This window comes from Falco peregrinus, chromosome Z (genome assembly GCF_023634155.1).
Source record: "Falco peregrinus isolate bFalPer1 chromosome Z, bFalPer1.pri, whole genome shotgun sequence".
Classification (NCBI taxonomy): domain Eukaryota; kingdom Metazoa; phylum Chordata; class Aves; order Falconiformes; family Falconidae; genus Falco; species Falco peregrinus.
The window spans coordinates 30,750,710-30,766,693 of NC_073739.1; the positions used below are offsets into that span (position 1 = coordinate 30,750,710).

General features: G+C 48.9%; 1 protein-coding gene across 1 annotated transcript in view; it reads right to left on the reverse strand.

Annotated features, from left to right (window-relative positions):
• TRABD2A (TraB domain containing 2A) overlaps positions 1-14,211 on the reverse strand; it is an 83,515-nt gene extending 69,304 nt beyond the window's left edge. Inside the window, exons 1-2 of the mRNA XM_055791666.1 lie at positions 14,074-14,211; positions 5,753-6,313 (exon numbers count right to left, since the gene is read on the reverse strand). Of these exons, the coding sequence (XP_055647641.1) occupies positions 5,753-6,313; positions 14,074-14,178 (666 nt within the window). The 5' untranslated portion in view covers positions 14,179-14,211. The remainder of the gene's footprint in view (positions 1-5,752; positions 6,314-14,073) is intronic.
• Between the last annotated feature and the right edge of the window lie 1,773 nt (positions 14,212-15,984).

Below are 15,984 nucleotides of genomic sequence, written 5' to 3' on the forward strand. Positions count from 1 at the left end.
GCGACTGGTCACCATAAGTCTGCACCAGGACCTAAGGATGTGCAGACCAAAGCTTAGTATGGACACACCTGACTACCTGACCAGCTGAATGAGCCAAGCCCACATCCCCTTCCTGCTCCACACTCCTTACTGTTGGTTAAGCTGCTCCAAAAAGCATCTAGTCCAGAGCTTCTGTGCACTCCCTTGAGTGGCCCCCAATGCCCAGGACCCCTCAGCCCATTGACAGGGCTGTGCTCCTCTGCAGCAGCAGTACTCTCAACCCAAGCTAGAGGATATCAAGTGTCATTGGAGTGTGTCTGCCGACCAGCTCACCAACCTAGTGCTGACTTGTCAGAGGAGAGCAGGATAACCTAGTTACAAGCACACTCACAGCAATGTACACACAACTCATCACCCAGCCCTCACGAACTGGGAAAAGGGGAAAGGTATTGGCATGCTCACATCGTAACACTGGGAGCCAGCCCAGGCAAGGGGCCATCTGTGGGAGCTGCAAGGAGAGACAAAGCCACATTTACCACCTGACGTCTTCTGTTTCTGCTGTGTAGTATGCTGAACAAAGGGCATTTTTAATAGGCAAATCCAGCTGGTTGACAGGCACACAGAGTACAAATGCTAGAAGCTTATAGTGGCACATGCAAACCAGTGCCACAGCAAAATGCAGTTTGGGATTTCAAAGCCCTACCGCAGAGTCCAGGCTGTTTGAAACAAAGTCTCCACCCTTCTGAATGCAGAGACAGCAGATCAGTAACTGAATTCCCCTTTCACTCTCAGTAAAGAAAGAACTCTGAACTCTTCAGGTATTTAATAAGATCTTAATTAAACTCTAATTATGACAATGGAAATGCGAAGCCTTAGCTATTTTGGTTCCCACCAGCCAGCCCATTCCCCTTGCCTGATGTCTAGACGTGGAGGCTGCAGGTGTGTCTACATACAAACTGAAAACAAAAACAAATGTAGGTCATAGACTCAAGCAGCCAAAGATGCAAATAGGATCAATGCAGTTGTTTCAGCTCCAGTTCATGTGCAGAAAACCCTGATGTTCCCATCACCTGAGAAGGGAGGGCTGTTCCTGATGCATACATCTTGAAGTTACACCCTCAGGGCAGAAGATGCAATCAGGTTACCACAAGTAGTGTCCTGTCCAACTTGTTCAGCAGTGAGTGCTCTGCTCCTCTGTCAGCTCTTTCATCAAGCAATTGCTCTTCACTTTGCTCCAAGTTTGGATCTGAACTACTCTTTGCAGAGCTCCCACCACATGCCTCTCCTTGCTCTTTCTTTCTCAAGGTTCTCAGTTACTGCTGTTGGCAAAAGTGAACCTGAACCAGGGTCTCATGCATGGAAACACTGCCAGATCTGACCTCATCACCCCAGAAATTAAAGACGAATGTTATAAATGATCAATTCAATGTAGAAAAAAGGCCCTTTGTTTGAAGTGAGAAGACTAGCACAATTCCCTTTAACTTCATGCCTTTTGGGCCTAATTGCAGGCCATCACTGCTGTTCCTCTAACTTTCTTAGGGAAAAAAAAAAAATCAAACAGCTCCCCCCTCCACACCTAACAAGGCAGTGGGTGCCTTGGCTTCCTACTTTGCCCCACAGATGTGCTCCTAGTTTTATTCCAGGGGCAATCAAGGCTAGTCCTTTCACCCAAGTGGGTACATAGATTAAGCAAGAAAAATTATACTGGTAAGTCAGAAGGGTTGTATTTACTAAGCAGGAGTCTACAGCTCTCACAGTCTTCTTAGTGATCCAGAAATTGGAATACCTGAGAACCCTTTAGAGAAAAGCAGGAATCTCTCACCACTTTGTTGCTTGCAGGGGTTGCCCTTCGAGTAAAAACATGAACAACTGATGTCCTAATTAATGCAAAATGATCAATCCTAGAAGTGTTTGCTTCATCTTCTATCTACAACTGACTCTTTGGGGAAGTGGCTGAAAGATGCAAAAGATAAGACTTTCAAGTGCTCTGTCTCAGAGCTGGAGCAAGGATTTCAAGAGCAGTCAGTCCTTAGTGGCTCTCTGCTTTCTACTGACACCCCAGCAGCTTTGAAGACTACTTTTAAAGATGTAGGCATGTATTCAGATGCTTAGGTAGGAACAGAGTGCCGTGGCAAGGGTCTGGACACAGGAAAGCCACATGGCAAAAACCATTCTCAAATCAAGAACAGCTAACAGGTAGTCTTCCATCAAGCATCCCAAGCTTGGAGAAGCTAAACAGGTTATGGTCTTGGCTAGGAACTAGCGATGGCTCAAGCCGGGGTCCCATGCAGAGGGTAGTCACAAGCCTAAACTTTCTGTGTTCAAGCTCAAATGAGTCTGTCAGAAACACAGCCTGGACACCATCTGAGTGTGCCAAAGCACAGCCAATTCAAGTGTGTGGCACGGCAAGGGCCAAGGCCAGCTCATTTTGTGAGTCAATACCAAACTGATGTTCATGATGCTACAGCTAGAGCCAACAGCAAAGCTGCATGGGCTTTAGGCTGGAGCACTAATGCCTCCAATCCTGCAAACGTCTAAGCACATGCGTAACTTGAAAGGAACAGTCGTGAGGTCTGAGGTATTGACTCCAGTGCTGGGAGTCAGCAGTGGTAGATCGTGTATAGCTACAAAGCCTTTTATCTTCCAGAAGCCCAGTTGCTGCTAGGAGTGAGACCAGCATCCTTATACGGTATTGCAACAAGAAAGGCACTACCCATGAAAAAAGGTGGGGTGGGATAAAGTCTTCAAGACAAACTAGGACAGAAACAGTTGCGAAACAGGAAAATAAACACCATGGTCCTGGCATGGAGACAGACTAATCTTTCCCTACTCCCTACAGTTACATAGATCTTTGAACAAGAGAGGAGGATTTAGGAGGCAGTAAGGTATTTCACAGATTGTTTACACATCATTGTGTACCATATAGAAATGATACTTTTATGGCCTGGCTATGTGGGCAGCCAGCCTGAGCTGAGCAAGAACAAGACAGATTTGGCAGGTAAAATAAGAGAGTCATAAAACAAAAGATAAAGAGGAAACTGGAACAAATACAGTCAAAGAAAAAGAGCCCCATGACAGGCAGTGTTAGCTGTTGTATGTCTGTGGGTTTTTGTATATTTTCTCCTCTTTCTCCTCACAAGGAGGAGGAGGAAGTCTCTAGCCTGGGTTTGTCTGCACTTTTCAGCTACTGAGCATTGTAAAACTCCATCAACACAATCAATAACAAACTGTTGCAGACTTCACCTGCAATAACCACTACCCACACCAAACGGGCCTTGTTCAACAGTATGGATCAAAAGTGGGACCTAGCCAGTAATAGTGTATTGCTTCTAACTGGCCTGGGAGTCCTCCTCATCAAGTAGTACAACCATGCCATAAATGAAAGAAAGAGCAAACCCTGTGCAGAAGCATAAACTGAAAGTACTGAACTTGCTTCTCTGGCAAGGAAATCATCTCTGTGCAACAAAAAACATTCATTGTACAGGATTAGACCATTCCTTCTGGTTTTGTGTCCCCATTTTCCCCAGCAGAAGTTTATAAGCTGTCCCTGTGTATTCACCCACTTGAAAGATAGACACAGAAGTAGCCTGATACTGGAAGTTCCCAGATAGCAGCACAATACCACGGAAAATCATTTTCAAAGAGCTTATTTCAAAGTATTTGTTTGGTTTAATATAAACACATAATTAAATCAACTGCCTCAACAAACTGAGAAGAAAGCTCTGAAATCAAAGATTTACAGAATTGCCAACCATGAGAGTTCACAAGTCAGACTCTGAAATGCCTTGGCTTGGAATTGAAATTAATTGGCTTAGAAACACAAAAAGCATCTGCCTGTGGTTCTCCTTTTCCTTGAGCTGCCCATATTGGAAATCTAGCTGTGGGCAGAAGTGAGGGTGTGAATTTGCAGTGCAAGAGCTGCTCCAGACCTGCTCCCACATGGGACAACATGCCTCTTCCCTATGGAAGTGAGCAGGTGTGAGAGCAGCCACAGCTCACATGGTGCACGTGCACACTTCGACCCACTATGGGGTAATCACGGGCTGTGATTTTCCCAACCAGAGCTAAGTTTCTCCTGCAGTTCTGGTTACCCTGACTTCCTCAGCTGGTCTCTGACAGTCAATGTCACCAGGCTGGGCAGCTGTATGTTGCGGGTCTGTGTTCCCACCCATGCAGTTTGCCAGCTCACTTGGCATTTACTCCGCCTGCAAAACAGTACAGCAACAGCCACTCTGAAGAAAGCTGTGTGACAGCCTAAAGCAAGTGTCAACAGTTGCATAAGCTTGACAGGGACATGACTTGCAACCTGTATTTCTCAGCCTTCCTACTACTTTCTTACAAGGCAGTGGAGGAAGCACACGCCCCTGCCCTCCCACTTCTATCATACTAAACCAAAGGGGCAGTTTCAGCAACATAAAAACGTAGGCAATAATGTTAATAACAATGTTAATAAAGTCTTAACCAGGTAAGAGGTGGTGGAGATGAAACTTCCCAGGCCATTTTTAGGGCGGCTGCGAGCAAACAGCGACAGCACAAGTATTCAAAGCACAGTTAAGCAAAAGACTGGAGATGCAAATGAGACTGCCCAGCTCCAGACAAGGGAAGAGAAGAGTGCAGATATCCTGCATGCAATTAAGGACAGCATAAGTAAAATGCAGTGTGGGCTGCAGTGCCATTCCCTGCATTGTGGTCCCTGCCAAGATTGGCCAGAGTAGCAGCATTTCTGACATCTGCCCCAAACTGCCGTCCCTGCCTTTGCTGGGCTGCAGCTCCCTTCAGCACGGGAGACTGCATCAACACAGGGGAAAGGGTCGGGCATCAGTTGAAACTCCTCACCCCACGACGATAGGTCCCCCCACCGTGGGCTACAAGGGCACGCTGCAACAGCCGGTCTTGCCTATTCCTAAGCAAACACCACTTTCTCTCCCCAGACTAGCACCTCCCTGCAGCAAAGTTACCCCAGGCCAGAGAGCTGCCTTATGCCTGCTTGTAATCCCACTGGGCAGGCAGGGACAGCAACAGATGCAGCTCCCTGGTGTATTTAGTTCAGAAAGCAGAGCCCATAACTGCCCCAGCCAACTCATGGGCAAGAGAGGTCAGTCTTCTTGCCTGATGTGATACTGCATGAACAACAGTGCTAAACTCCAGCTGGTCTGAAAATATGAAGGCATTTGCACAAGGGCCCACAGTAGCCTGTGGAGCTCCCTGCAGGAAGCTGTGCTGACCCTCATCTGGTCTTAAAGGAAGCAAAAAACCAAAACCACCAAACCCAAAACTGAAACATGCTTTTCCCAATGCAAAGGATGGGCCCTTATTTCTGAAGGCACTAAGAGGTCCACTGGCATACTTTCCCAATCAGCACTTACTTCTCAGCTTTACTCGCAGCACCTCTGCTTCCCACAAGTGCTTTCTTCTTAACTAGCTTTTACAAAATCAAGCTTAGACAGTGAGCCCCAGCCTGCCCTGGGCTCCAGCAGGGCAGCTCACTCAATGTCAGTGAACAGACATCCAAAGGTCTGGTGCCTCTTGGGGTGGAGCCTGCCCAAGGCGGCCCAGGGAAGCGGACAGGGGTCTCTCCAGGGCAGGTCTAAATAAATTTAGGATGTGGCCTGAACTCCTACAGCTAGCAAGCTTTCCTGGGGGCACAGGTAAAGGCAGGGACTACAGGGAGCAAACACAAGTCTCACACTTAGCACACACCCCAGCCCGTGCTCTTGCTGCTGCGACATCCACCCAAGCAGCCAGCCTGGCACCCAGCACACCACTGTCTCACCTGGGAGAAGTTCAGCCCATTGAGCGGGTGGCACTGCTCCTCCACTTTTTCCACAGCCCCAGTCTGCTTCTTCAACCGCTCCGCTTCCTGGGCCAGGTACAGATCCAGGACAGGCACGCCTCGCGACTTGATGTCTACCTCCGTCAGAGAGTTCACCATCAGCATCACCCACACCGGCCTCTTCCGCTCCCAGTTGCCTGCAATGGCGTTGAAGAGGTAGTCTGCATACAGCCCTTTGCCCCGCTGGTCTGGGGTCATCCAGGATGGCATCATGAGCTTGACATACTCCAGGTGCCGCTTGAGCCGGTGGTAGATGTCATGGGGCAGCACATCCTGGAGGTTCTCCCCCTGTGGCAGGAGCTGGCAGCTGGTGAGAGCGGAGATGGTGTAGGGGTCAGTGAGGTCCAGCTCAAAGTACACAATGTGGCTGTGCTGGAAGGCCTTCTTGGAGTTCTCTGGGATGAAATCCCAGACACGTGTGTACGGAACATGGATAGTGCCAAAGAAGTAAGACGGGGGATCTCTCTTGATGGTCCACAGGAAGGAGTTCAGCTCGCTTTGCTGGGGGAGAGGGAGACACAGCTGAGTAAGTACAAACATTTACACCACAGCACTGCAGTCCAGGGCTTAAGTAAAGCATGGTGCCAAGCCAGCAGGTCATCTGTCTCAGCAGCTTGCCAGCGGTGGTTCTGCTCACACAGAGTCAGTACTTTCTGACCATCCTTTCTCTCAGCTCTTGAGGTCAAAATTCTAATTTCACTAATTAAAAACACAAGAAGATTGGCCTTGGCTTTCTCCTCCTGAAACTTAACACTGGGTCTTCTCAACAGTAACACCACCCTGGCTTGTCACCCAAGCATCTGGCAAAACCAGCTGCAGAGCACAGCCCAAGCAGGCCATGCTCCAGACATTCCCACCTTTTAACAAGGCAAAAGCTGGCATCACTTTGCTGAAGCACTTCAGCATAGCAAGGCACCTTTCAAAGAAACTGATGTGACACTTAGAGAATGCCACAGCATCTTAGAAGAACTTTCCACTCTGAGCGAGACACCAAACAAATGAGAAACACACAACACTGCTGGCAGGCAGACTTGCTGGAGCAGGCAGAAATATGGGGCAGAAATTTTACAGGGATGTACAGGACCTCTTCCAGCTGAGCCACCTTTTTTAAGTAGCAGAGACATGCATGCAATACCTTGGAAAGTGAGGGAAAAAATTCTGCAGACCAAACTCGGCCTGTGGTTCCAGGGCATACTATTTCAAACACAAAGGAGGAAAAAGCTTCCTTCTTTCTTAATTTAGCTTTTAAAGTCTCTCAATAAACCACAGCCATCAGGAAGTCAGAATCAGACTAAGATTGTTCCATTGCAAAATGTGCCTCATAGCATCCCCAGGAATACCAGAGCACAGGGCTGTGCTCGAGCCCTAAGCAATCCTGGGGGACAGGAAAGCAGATGGGGCAAAATGGATCTTGCCAAGTCACTTTACACCAACAGCAGACATGACCTCCATCACCTACCATGTGCACCCTGCTGGTGCAGTTGTCCTTACTGGTGCAATGGACACAGTCTCTATCTTTCTGTGCAGACAGGAAGAGGTAGCCTTTGCATGTCTAAGTAAGAGAACAGGCTTCCAGATGCACTCAAACATCTGGTCAGCCTTTAGCCAGCAGATAGCCTCAGAGCTGAGGTTAGCATTAAGTGTGCATGTGTGCTGATCTAAGCAGCCTGCCTGCCTGCCAAATGCAGAACAGGCTGCTTAGAGGAATTTATTGGAAGCACATTGCCTATAAATTTCTGATACTAAAGACCCAGGGTCAGAAAGGTTAATCTTAAGGACTGCTCTGCAACGGCTCATCCTGGACAACCTTCTCCAGCAGCTCTCTATGTCAAACTCAGGCCATGGATCAGGCAGCACTTCAGTGAAGTGCTACCACCAGTCCAGTTTACCCACATAGATCCACAAACCAACTATACTCCAAAGAGCTCCTCACACACTTCTGCAGCATGTAAAGAGTCTGAAGGATACTTCAGACCTTGGTAACACCATGCTACAACTCCAGATCCCATAGGACACTCTTGGAGTTCACTCCTGACTTACAGAGCATAAAAACTCTCCTGAAGACCACGGGAAGAAGGGAGAAAAAACATGATGCAGCACAGAGAGGTAATTAAGATACAGGGCAATAGGTGAGTATGAGTATGACATAGACCCAGGAAGAACACAGGAAAATAAATATGCAAAGTAAAACAAGAGGGAGAACACCACAGGGTTCCCTCCTGTTGTTATTCAGGAGGGAAAACTGGAAGGACACACCACTACAGTGAGAAATTAATGGGAAGTAGTCATCAGCCAGCAACAAAGAAGGACCAGAAGTGCTACTTTTTATCTATAAGCAAGCAAAAAGACAGAAGAGGCATCTAGGACAGGCACGAGGTCAAGAGGTCAACACTCCTTCACTTCACACAAGTCTGATCATGTACATGGCAGTGCACAAGAGCAGTCACAACTGCAAGGAATCATAAGGAACTAGTGGTCACCAGCCAGCTTAAAACTTCAATTCAGCTCCTGAACAAAGCCAGAAGGTTCAAGTCCAGATAGATGGTACCAGGCTTTAATGCCCATCATCAATGCTGCTCTGGACAATTCACACAGCCCAGCCAGAAAGATGTTTGGCATTTCACTTTCACTTTTTTTTGCTCTGCAAATCACTCCAGCTTTCACAATCGGATACTGAAAGCAGAGTAATACTGCCAACTATTAGTAGTACTACCAAGGAAATCACACAGGCCATCAGGCACACAGTAAATAGTCTTCCTTTGAAGAGCCTGCAGCGCAGGCAGAAGATAGCAGGCTTCAACCTAATGAAACTTCTCACACAGTCCTAGAGACTGAGACCTGAAAAGGGGAGCAGCTGGGCACCCTTGTTGATACTTCTATGCCACCAGGAGCTATCACGAACTTTGCAACCCACCCCAAGCACCATTCAGACCTCCCTTCTCAGAACTGCTAGAAGCCAGTGTGAGGGGCTGGAGAACAGTCCTGTTTCTTACAGGAAACATGAGAAACCTCATGAGAAACCTCACCAGACCCTGCATAGACAATTTCCAGGCACTAGCAGTTGGTCATCCTTACCAGGTGATGCTACAACAGGAGCTCACAAAGCTCACTTTCCCTCCAAAAGGTAGCATTACAGCTGCTCGGGACATGCTAGTGCTTCACACTCTTTTGGCATCTCCTTTTCCTGCACAAGGTGGAGATTGGAGTCCCAGCTTTGCTCTGCCTCTATGCCAGACCCCTGCAAAAAGCTTGCTACTGCCTTATGTGAGACAGGATGGAGCAAAGTCGTTGGTGTGCCTGAGCAGGTCTGTGCTTCCCCTGCTATACCTTCTGGCACCCTCACATCCCCCTTCCCAGAGCTCACACGCGTTTCACTACAGCTTCTTCAGAGAACAAAAAGCAAGGGTATAATCTCTCCCCAAGACCATAAAAGGGAAGCCATTAAAACAATGCTTTAGGTGGCTGTGAGACAGCACAGGAGTAGTGCCGAGGCTTGCTCAGCATCACAGTATACGCCGTCACCGGCACTGCCTTTCCCTCACCTCACTTCCCTGACAGCGTTCAGTAGATAAAGGTGCTACAACCCAATTTTCCTTTGCAGTAGGATCCTTCTACACAGCTGTTACATCAGAGAGGGGTGCTTTAAAACCAGCATAAATTACAGTCAAAGTGGTGTCCTGGAGGCTTAAGAGAGCTGCATTGTATAACTCTAGGAATTTCACTTTCGGCTGCATAACAAAAAAAGTCAGGTTCATGTATTACATCAAGACACATATTTCTGTCTCCGCTCTCCAAGTTACAGGTGGTACTCAACACATTACTTGTGACAGGAGAAAGTAGAAACAAGGGTTAAAAAAAAATAAATGAGGGGCAGCCTAATGAAGAGAGCAGCAGTCCCACAAGAGAACACAGGTCTCCCCATCTGCGGGCACATCAAGACCTGAAGCAGCATCACAGTAGCCATACCACACCTCCTCCATGCCTCAAGTTTGACCTCCAACTACATAATCCCAAATCAAGGTATTTCTGAATGCTCAGCACTATGGCACAGTGCCTTCTCCCCTACCTCACCTCCCCAGATGAAAAACAGCTGGCTATGAACTAATTCAAGGTATCAGCCCAGCCAAAAAATGGCTTGGAACAAAAAAAGGAAAAAGAGAAAGTCTTTTCCCTAGCCAGCAGGGGAATGAGGGAGAAGAAAAAGGAGCTGCTTAAGCTGACACTGTCAACAGAGACAACATACTGGGAGCTACAGGATCCACTCCCTACCAAAAGACTGAGGATGTCTCCCTCCCCAGCCAGGGCTGCACAAAGGACAAACTCCACTGCCTCCCATGAGATGTACTGGGGGCATGTAAGGCCAGACAATGCTTCCTAAAATGTATGGACAAGAGCGTCAGGCACTGCAGAAATCCTGGAAAAGCATGGTACACATCAAGGGGTTTTCCTCAGGAGCTGAGGAGGGGTCTAGGCAAGAACAACAAAAAACTTAAAGAAAGGGACAGCAAAATGATGCATTGCAGATTGCTAGCTGAAACCAGCACGTGCTCATCCCATATCACATCTGCCCTCTAATCACATAGCTGGTTGTCCACAGGTGGCACTGGAAAGTGCCATGACCTCCTGCCTTTCTTCTATCTGCTTCAGCAGAACACAGGCTCTGACAGAGAAGTATTTTCATTATCTTTCCAATAGGTTGTTTCTTTTAAGATTTGGGGAAAAAAACACCCACACAACAAAAACAAACCAAAAAAACCCCAAACCCCAAGCCTCAGATTCTGTTTATTTTAACTACCCCAGCAGCTTGCTTTTCTAGCGGTATTTATAGTCCACCATAGGATGCAACCTGTAGTCTTCAAATACACAAATACTGTGTTTGTCAGACATCATGCATCTTCAGCTAAGGCAGCAATGATTCTGCTGGAAGAGAGGTGCCAAAGAGGATCAGAGAAAGTGTCATCTTTCTTCTGAGAAAATAGCTCAAATCGGGCCAAATGACATACTGACTGTCAAGAGTAAAATTATGGTAAACTTCCAGAAAATAATTCAGCAAGAAACAGGAGGAACAAAGAATGCACCTAGTGGCAGCACTTTCAGTGTCTAGAAGAGCATAGGAGTTCAAAAGCCAAAAAAAATTTAATAATGACAGTTGTACTGATACAGGAACAGAGGTTCAGAGGGAAAGAAAAACTGCTGTCCAAAGACTGAGGAACCAGATGCAAACTCCAGACATGGGAAACCTATACCTCGTCTGCTCCCTTCTACAGCACTTCTGCTTCCTTCCATCTCCTGCCTGTTTCATCTATGTAGACGATAGATTTTCCAGCACAATGTGTGTAGCTCGCCGTGCAGGTTGGTGCCCTCTGTGGCTTCAGTGTCTTTCAGAACCCTTAACACTCATACTCACCACTTGGCGCCACAGCCACATCTTCCAAACCTCAGCCCAGGATTGCACTGTTTCTCAACCCATAATACTCTCTTAACATTTTTTTGCTTGCTACAGGAGCCAAAGCATGTGATATGCAATATCTTACCCAGGCAGGCAGCCCTATCACCCTCCCTATATGGCTTGCTCCCTCCCTTTTACCTATATTGGTGTTGTATCTTGTCATCTTCATTTATACCTAATTGGGGCAAAGACTGTGCCTTTACTCGCCATGTAAAGTGCCCCATGCATCTGTGGCAATGCACACAGAAATGCTAGGGACGCTTTCAAAGGTCACCGTCTTGAGCTTTTGCTCACCTGCATTACTGAGGCTTTCAAACTCAGCTTAAGACTGTAAGTAGAATTCACATGGGGATAAACACCACAGTGGCTACAACTATTAAAAGAACACACATTCAGTCTTTGTTTGATATAGATTAAAAATAAAAATAAAACTTTTAACAAAAAAGCCAAGGGTTGAGAGCAGACAGATTACTTGCCCTGCTGAAGGGCATGGGGAAGTAGCCATTCCAATGAACTACCCCCCTGTAAGGTACAACACAGCACAAAATACTAACCGGCTACAACCATAAGCACTCCGCTGTTAATCTCTGGATTCTGGCTTTAAATTTACCAATACACTCCAATGTTAAGCAAAAAGAAAACATCACCAGACTACACCACTTATTAACTGGAACATAACCCAAAGGATTCCAGCATACTTTATTTTAGATTAACTGTTTTCAAAGTCTTTCTTTTTTTCCTTTTAGAAGAAGGAGGGTGGTGCACATTATTGGTTGCAGATTTAACTATAATTTGGAATGATGATGAGAAAATCCTCTCAAGTATTGTACGTTCATTCCTTAAAGTAGCAGCTTCTCTCTTTCAGGCACTGATGTACATATTTCTTTCAAGACAGAAGCTTTAGGCAACCTGACAAAAAGAAGAAAGGTATACTTGTAACCTAGAGAAGTAAGAAAAGAGGTGCCATAAAGAATTATGATAAAAACAAGCAAAAAAGCCTTCCCTGATGACACAGGGACAAGGAGGAATATTTTTTCCCAAGGGGTTGGTGTAAGGGTAAGAATACACTCAGCTTCACAAATAAGGCAGGTGCTGCCATTCCTAGACAGTGTGGTTACCACCACTGTTCTAATGACCCTAGGAAGCAACCTGCCAATACCAGAACTACAGGTGGTCTCACATTTTAATGACAGAGTAATCAGCAGATAATGAGATACCATTAACACATTTCATCTCTAGTTTTGCTGGTAACTGGCAGAAGTCTAGTCAATGGCTCCTGAGAAAAACTCCCTTCATGTCCCACCAAACTAGTGGAAATGAGTAATTCACAAGTATGCTTAGGCTTTCAGGCGCTGTCCCCTTTCTTCTTCTTGCTCTCACTAGCTCCTTGCATTAGATTAATGCCAGCCCACAGTTTTTGCATTTCATGCCCTCAGGAGGAAAGGGGCACCCACCCCAGAGGCTTGAGCTGACTTTAGGGCAATGTCACAGCTGGCCACCTATAAATCCACTTGACAAACTGGTTCCAGGCACAAGCGAACTGTTACGGCACCATCCCCCAAGGTAAGGTTAAGCTCTAGCCCAAGGTCAGGCAGACAGGTCCAGTGAGGCACACGCAGCTTGGCATATGTTTGAACTGGCAGTGCCCTATGTCTGGGAGGAGACAGACGCCTCAGCCTCTACAGCTGCAGGGAGGCTGGCATGCTTAGCTGGAAGCAGCGAGGCCCCTAGACCAGCAGCTATATGTAGGTGCACCTCCAAGTGAGAGAAAGAGAAGAAAGGTCACAGAACAGACCTTCTTCATAGTTGCGAAGCCTTCTCACACCTACCCTGCGGTGAGCCCACTGTGGCTTTGGCACCTCCCCAGCGCAGTGCTCCTGCACTTACTCCTAAGGGCTCCCAGCTGTGCTGGATGAGGTAACCCTGCCTGGTGCAGATGAACACAAATGGCAAGGCACATGTCCCAGGGAAATCTCGGTGCACAGCACCTCTGGTCAGGCTGCTTCCAGGTGCAAGCAGATGCCAACAGACAGCATGGATGGTCTGTTAACACCAACAGACACATTAAGACAAAGTTCAGGAAGTCTTTTCCTACATGGTATTTGGTCCTTTCATCCCAGAAACTTCAGCGAGACCTGCTTTTTCTCAGTGTCCGATTTATAACAGAAATCACACCCTTCCCTCGAGCTTCACGCTGGACAGAACATCACCCCTAACTCGCAGCAGGGTCCCTCAGCTGCGCTCACTACCTTCCAGCCCGTGCTGCTCCTGGTCGCTACAGTCAAGCTGAGGATGTTAGAGGACGCACAAAACCGAGCACAACTTACAGCCGTGCTTCCACCTCAGGGGCACGGCCGCTTGCCGGCCCGAGCCCGCCCCGCCCGCTCGGCGCCCAGCCGCCGGGCAAGGGCCGCCGCCGGGCAGGGGTGCTGGGGCAAGGCGCTGCCGGCGGCCCGTCCCGCTGCGAGCGGCGCAGCCCCGCCCGCACGGCGCAGGGAAAGGTCCTGCCAGGGCCCGTCCCGGGGCTTCCTCCTCCGTCACGCTGCCCCGTCGGCACCGGCGGTGGTCGCCCCACCTGGCCGCAGCCCCGCGCACCGCCCTCCCCGCCCCGCTCCCGCCAGCCACCCCCGCCCCGGCCGCTGCCCGAGCTCCGCAGCCCCGGCACCCCCGTCCCCTCGCCACCGCCCCCGAGGGAAGGGCCGCCGCGCCGGGACCCGGGACCCCCGCCGCTCCTGCGGGACCGCGGCAGTGCCCGGCGGCCGGGGCGGCGCGGGGCGGGGGGCGGCCGTGTCCCCCACGCGTCGGCGCTTACCTTTCCGTGGGACGGGCAGGCGCCGGCGGGGCCGCGGCTCTGCCGCGCTCTGGCCAGCAGGAGGAGGGAGCCCTGCAGCAGGCAGAGCCAGCCGGGGTGCACCATCCCTGCTCGCTCCCAGGCTTGGCACAATTTGAGGACGGCTTCCTTTTTTCTATTTTTTTTTCCCCTCTTGTCCTGCTTCCACACCTCCCCCCCCCCTTTTTTTTTTAATTCCCCTTCTTTTGCCTTCACCACCCACCTCTCTTTTTTTTTTTTTTTTTAATTATTTTTTTTTCGGCCGGTCGACCCAATCCCAGAGCCCTCAGAGAAGCGGCCCCGTCCCCTAGCCAAGCCCTCCAGCCGCTGCCCCCTCCTCTTAAAGGGTCCCGTGCCGGGCGGGGGGGGGGGGGAGCGCGGGGGGAGGAAGGGGAGGGCGCGGGGCCCGCTGCACCGGGGGCGGGTGACAGGGCAGCAGCGGGGGGGGTCTCGCCGCCGCCTGGTTGAGGCAGACGGCGGCGGGGCCGGGGGGCGCCCCGCATAGGGCGAGACTCTGGCCTGGCCCTGGGGGCTGGGGCAGCTGCGCCCCCCCCACCCCCCGGCAGCCCCCGCCCCCCCCGCCGCGTCCGGAGCCCGCAGGGAGCGCAGCGGCCCCGGACCTGCCCGTCCCCTGCCCGCCTGCTGCCCTGTCCCGCTGCCCGCTGCCTTGCCGGGCCCTACCTTCCCCTCCGCATCCCGGCCCGGCCCTGCCTGCCGCTGCATCCCGGCTCCTGCCTGCCCCCTGCCCTGCCTGCCAGTCTGTGCCCAGCCTGCCCCTCCTGAAGTGAGTGTGACATCCAATACTGTGATTCTCCCCAGTCTCGTTTACTGTCCGCCAGCTTCGCATCGGGGAACTGCTTTGACTCGCTCTCGTTTTCCTGTTCCAGGACGCCTGTGCCAAAACTGTGTGTCCGGCGTGCTTTGCACAAACAGTGTGATCTACTTCAGATCAAAAATGCACTGAAGGATGTATCAGCATCTTTAATTGTAAAATTTAGCCATATCTGCTGAGGAAAGTCGTATTTAAAGCCTTATAAAAGCACATATTGCTATTAATCACAGTCTAAAAATACTGAGCAAAGCCAGAAATATGCCAGTTTTTAGTTAGGCGCAAATTAAAAGAATGAACTTCCATAGCTCTCAAAATATTCACAATAGGATCTTCCTGATGATTTTAATACAGGTTGTGTGATTCGCGTATAGCAAAACTGTCAATGCTTTTAGGGCTTAAGCTAAGAAAACCTTTAAAGTTAAAATATTAACTCTCCATTAACCATCACGGTGTGTGGTGCTACTGTATGGTACATTCCCTCCTGCACCACCCCCAGTTGTTTTAATTAAGTATTTTCAAACACAAAAGAAGCCAAAATCTGTTGAAGCCATAAACAGAGTCAAGAGAGGTCAAATGAAGACAAAAAAGTGATGCCACTTTATGAACCAGTGTCTGCTTGTTTAGCAGAAAAAGGTGTTGCTTTTATGCAGACCTTTCTCCACAGTTAATTTCTCCACCTTTTCTCAGCATTTTTATGATTTCTACTTCAGTAGTCACTGCCATGCTCACTGTCCTATGAGGATGAATGGAGATCCTTCTGCATTTTTGGGGGTTTTTTTTGTAATAGCTAGTGGACCTGACCTACCCGTGGGCTGGGTACACTGGATATACAAAGATGGTCTTGGAAGACTACTGTAATTTCTTTACAGTGTTGACTGTTCCTTCTGAAGTTGTGTGTTTGAAAATACCATGCGCAAAGCAACAGGCGAGCTGCAGAACAACTGTTTCAGGCTCTTTGCAGACTCAGATAGTAACTTCTTTAGCTTTATTCTATTCTTACTTTTTTTCAGTCCCAGAGATCCACATCTCTGTCCCTAAGGTTAAATTCTGGTTTTGAGTAA